This window comes from Sinocyclocheilus rhinocerous, unplaced genomic scaffold (genome assembly GCF_001515625.1).
Source record: "Sinocyclocheilus rhinocerous isolate Xijiao unplaced genomic scaffold, SAMN03320098_v1.1 scaffold287, whole genome shotgun sequence".
Classification (NCBI taxonomy): domain Eukaryota; kingdom Metazoa; phylum Chordata; class Actinopteri; order Cypriniformes; family Cyprinidae; genus Sinocyclocheilus; species Sinocyclocheilus rhinocerous.
The window spans coordinates 1,869,937-1,874,936 of NW_015633524.1; the positions used below are offsets into that span (position 1 = coordinate 1,869,937).

General features: G+C 30.9%; 1 protein-coding gene across 1 annotated transcript in view; it reads left to right on the forward strand.

Annotated features, from left to right (window-relative positions):
• The window catches only part of LOC107744164 (5'-AMP-activated protein kinase subunit beta-1-like), a 14,705-nt gene extending 12,865 nt beyond the window's left edge, over positions 1-1,840 (forward strand). Inside the window, exons 5-6 of the mRNA XM_016557671.1 lie at positions 1,294-1,362; positions 1,452-1,840. Coding sequence (XP_016413157.1) covers positions 1,294-1,362; positions 1,452-1,529 — 147 coding nt within the window. The 3' untranslated portion in view covers positions 1,530-1,840. The remainder of the gene's footprint in view (positions 1-1,293; positions 1,363-1,451) is intronic.
• The last annotated feature ends 3,160 nt before the right edge of the window (positions 1,841-5,000 follow it).

Genomic DNA, 5,000 nt, shown 5'->3' on the forward strand with positions numbered 1-5,000 from the left:
AACTCGTCAGCTCATTAATAGAGACTTTAAGACCAGAAAAGGTGAAGAGAGTTGAGAGAAAATACGATGCGTGTCAGATCCGCGTCACGTTCAGCAGCGGCAGCTCTTAAAGAAATAGCAGCCAGAACAACCTAATAACCAGCTGCTGTGATGTCTATTAATCAAAGAAAAAAAGAGAAAATCAATAACTTTTATAGCTTTAAGGATTAATCTATATTTAATTTAGTGTTTGATAACTTCAATTTCAATTTCTGTATATTTCTACTGAAGGGCACAGGTAAATATGACATTTATTATAATGGGTTTATGTGAAGATTGTTTTAAGTTCACTTAAATTAGAAGTTATATTTTTTAAGTCTAATAAATGTTAAAATTGATAGCTCTCAATTATACTGTAATGTTGAATGGCTATAGTCAATGGTTAAATATTAGGGGAAAAACAATTTTATAGAGATATCAGTAGTATTGGTGTCAGTGATACTGGCCTTCAGTCATTAAAAGATGCCATTAAACAAATATTAAAAATATACTGTCTTTATGTTGTTTGTACATTTAATTTGAAGATTGAATGTGAAATTATTGCAATTTAAAAGTATATTTAAAAGCTTTAACGTTAGGTGGGATTAATGGCGATTAATTTCAGAAAAATGTGCGATTAATTAGTTCATTTGACAGCACTAATAATAATATAATATATAATGAAAATAAATAAATAAACACTATTGCACTTCACTTTAGAATCTATACAACAATATAATCTATAATGTTATGAACTCATATAGTTCTGCTCTGCTCTAAAATATATAATCTATTATTTACTGTTATTGTAATCTATTGCTCTATTAAATAATATTGCTCTTTTATAGAGTAAAACTTTCTTGCAAGACATAGTGATGCCTGATTTGTGAATGAGTCATTCTTTTGAGTGTTTTTGGTGAATTGGTCAACTGGTTCCTAATTGATCACAATTAAATGCTACCAAATTGGTTTCAATTTTAATAATTGAAAACGTCATGGAAAATTGAAATGAAAAAATAAGTTTAACTTGCCAAAAAAAAAAAAAAAAATCCCATAGTAAACTACAATTTTAAATGAGTATAAATGAAAATATCTAAAAATAAAGTTGGCCACATGACCTCTTTTGGGGACAGAGACACCCAGATTGTGAGCTTTGATCTAAATAGAATAATTATTTTATTTGTACACTTTATATAATTACATTGTAAGGCCCAAAATAGACTGTCAATCGAAATGAGTTTTTGCTAATGGAAATACGCTCTTGTTTCCTCACAGTGTGATCCAGCTTTGCTCCCTGAGCCCAATCACGTCATGCTTAATCACCTGTATGCTCTGTCCATTAAGGTAAGAAACCAACTTTGAGCTCTGTGAGATGAACTGCTATTGATTTCAAGTCTGTTCTGATGACTGTATCTCCTCCGGCTTTCTGACAGGACGGCGTTATGGTCCTGAGTGCCACACATCGGTATAAGAAGAAATATGTCACAACCCTGCTGTACAAGCCAATCTGAGAAACATGGCCATTTCAACACTCAACTTACATGACCTCTGTCTAGTTTGGCTGTTATATATAGTATGTATTACTGTAAATAGAAATGTACAGAGATGCACTTTAGAGGTACATCCCACCTTAATGGGTATAAAATAATCAGAGACATAGAAATAGCTCAGTTTTACTGGACAGTTAAGCACATATCTACTCTTTTAGGGGTTGGTACAATTTTTAAACCCACTATTCAGTGGGACTGGGCCAAATCGACTGAATCGAAACCAGTACAGAGGTGTGTTCTTGAATAGTGTAAATAAAGTGTGACGTTTATTTTAGTGTTTAAATAATTATATGTGTGTGTAGATAAATATTAATATATTATTAGAAAGCATAATGAAATTTCAGCCATTTATCGGTCAGAAAAAGGCCAGTTGTTTGGGGCCAAATATATAAAAAGGGTTTAAGAAACTGCGTTTGACTTTTTTCCACTTTTTTTAATTTCGTGAAAAAAGTTAAGCTTTTAAATCCATTGTTTTTATTATTTAAATTTTTGATCTTCTGCATTTTTATTAGAACAGAACTAAATAAATATTGCAAGTGTCTTGACTTGATGTAACTCTTAATCTCCGTTATGTTCTTTTAAATTACATATCACTTTGAATAAATGATTCACCCAATTTTAGTTTGTTTTTAGTTTTGATTCTTGGACATTCTGGGTAAGTAGCATATTCAAAATCTCGGGACCTTTAAAAAATATTGGAAAAACGTCTTGATATTTTGAAATCATCAGGATATTATGTGCAAGTAGACCATTATATAATCCTTGGTTATTTATATAGTGGCATATAATGGGTATAATGGACCATATGAGAAGTGATAGAGCATTTCTTTTGAGTTCATGTATTTCAACTTTAAAATTAAAGTATTTCAAAATGAAAGTATTTGCTCACTTCTGGTTGTCAAACATTAGTAGAAGATGAACTACACCTGGGCAAACAGACATGTATCCACTAAAAATTAGTTCATTAAAATTCATTTCTGCTCAGAAAAGTCAAGTTAGTTCTGATAAAGCATCAGTTGTTGGCAGATGCCATTGTATTTTATATCTAATACTGAGATTTGTGCATTTTACCTGGTCGAGATGTATATAATCTCTGTCTATGATGATTTTGAGGATTATAGTCATATCACACAGGATCAGGTTGACTTTAAAGGATTAGACTTAATCTGTTATTGTGTAAACCACTAGCTAATGCTAACTGGCTAATAAGCAAGCTAACAATTTATCATATTTCTCCACAGATGCCGTCAAGTTCATCCCAATGTTATGAAATTCATAAATGCTAGTCCATCCAAGACCATCCATACAACACGTCCTGCAAGCCAGGAAAGAAGGTGCAGTAGGTAACAACATCTTGGTCTTGGCCTACTTACAGCATCATGTTGCTAAATTACAGAGAAAGTGAGAACAATGTATGTTATTACTCAGCATTTACTCATGTAATTACATAGTCATATGTATGCTTAAGAAAATGACAACCATAAAGTGTTGTGGAACATTAGCATAGGAGACGGATATAAAATACTCATATTTAGGTCACTCATGATGAGGCAAGTTGTGCAGTACAGACAGGTCTGTCTACAATATAGGTGTACTTCAAAAATGAAAATTACAGTTTAAAAAGCGTGCTAATGCAAAACATCCAGTCAGGCCATGTGAATGTTGCATTGTTCATTCTAAGCTGAGTTTGGTGTCGTAAAGAGTCAAGACTTTTTGGACAAAAATTGTGCGGTTTAAAAAGAATAATTATAACAATAATAATTACATTTTGTCAATAAATAGAATCATAATCCTAAAAAGCAATGTATGTCTTGTATGCAAGGCATCAAAAAATAAACAAATAAATAAAACAAATATATAAAAAAATCTGGTAAGGTTACATTTGTTAACTTACACATTTGATGCATTTATTAATCGTAGTTAATTTAAACATCTACATCTACATTATTAAAATCAAAAGTTGCATCTATTAATATTTTAATAGACACGAACTAGCAATTAACAATTGTGTTTTTATGAACTTTTGTTAGAACAAAGATGAATAAATATTTAGCAAATGTAATGTTATGCATTAACTAATTTTAGTTATTTTTGTGTTACCAATAATGAATTACAATAAATGAAAAAAATATATATTATGCAATTTAAAAAAAAAAAAATTGTGTATGTTGCAAAATATATATTATAATATTTATCTCAAAACGATATATTTAGCTTCAAGCATATGAGCATAGCTTTTTATCAAAAGGTTGTTAAAATAATGAGAAATACTGTATAAATTTAGTCAGATGTATCCAAATTTTTGACTGGTAGTGTGCCATTAAATAATGCCTTTTGATTCATTGATTCATATGCTGTTAAATATTTCTTTGACAAGCAATCAATACTTTGTGCTCATGGTTTAAAAAAATGCATTTCACACTGGATTTGTTGGTTGAATGCTTTCAATTTATTATCTGATTAATTGTTTTTGGATATTTCAAATATTGTTCAAAAATGTTGTTGCTCACCACTACACAGGATTAATGCACAACATTTTGGGACCCGGTACCAGATGTCCTCCCATCACCTGCTTGAACAGCACACAGAATGACCTGATTATTGATGTCCTTGTCCTCTATTTTCTGAGAACCTAAGACAAAGGACAAACTATAGCTCTAATTATTCAATAAAGACTGCTTGAGGTTTAACATTGTAACAAATTCTAATCCATTTCCTCATTATAAGCATAATGAGGCCACAAAGGCATGCAATTGTTCTAGACTAGGCTCTAGAGTTGAAACAACTGCAGACGTCAAAGATCAGCAGGACTGTTTGGCTTTCTGAACATTCAAACTTTGTTGCAATGCTGTATTGCAGGTCAATTTAGCAGAAGTGAAAGTGTTTGCCAAGGACATAATGTACTTGTAGACAGGATTTTTTCTATTTTCCTGAGTTAATAAACAGGTTAGTAGGTCAGCGGATGAACTGTATGTTGGATTTTTCTTGCTGCCTTTTAAAGAAATTTCTTCAGATATATTTATATTACTTTGAGTTTGTGGGTGTGTGGTATGTGTGTGTGTGTGAACAAGGTTAACAAGTTCTCAAGTTAAATATGCTCATTTAAAAGTTCACCACTAGGAGACGCTATAATCAACTTTATCCAGATGTTTTAAGGAAGGTTTACAATCTGATGCAATATTTAGGCCTATGTTGAAGAAAATAATTTCTGTAGTTATTTAATCAAAGTAATAATTAATGTAAACAAATATTCTATTAAAGGTCTGATTTAATCGTTTATACTTGCAAAAACAAGTATAATGACAAAAACAAAGATATTAGGTTACTAGGATCACTTCAGAAATCAAATATGTATACGTTAACCTCAAAAAACAGTTTGAAATGACTTATTCTGTTGGTATTTTCTGCTTTATTGACATTATAAACTTGGTT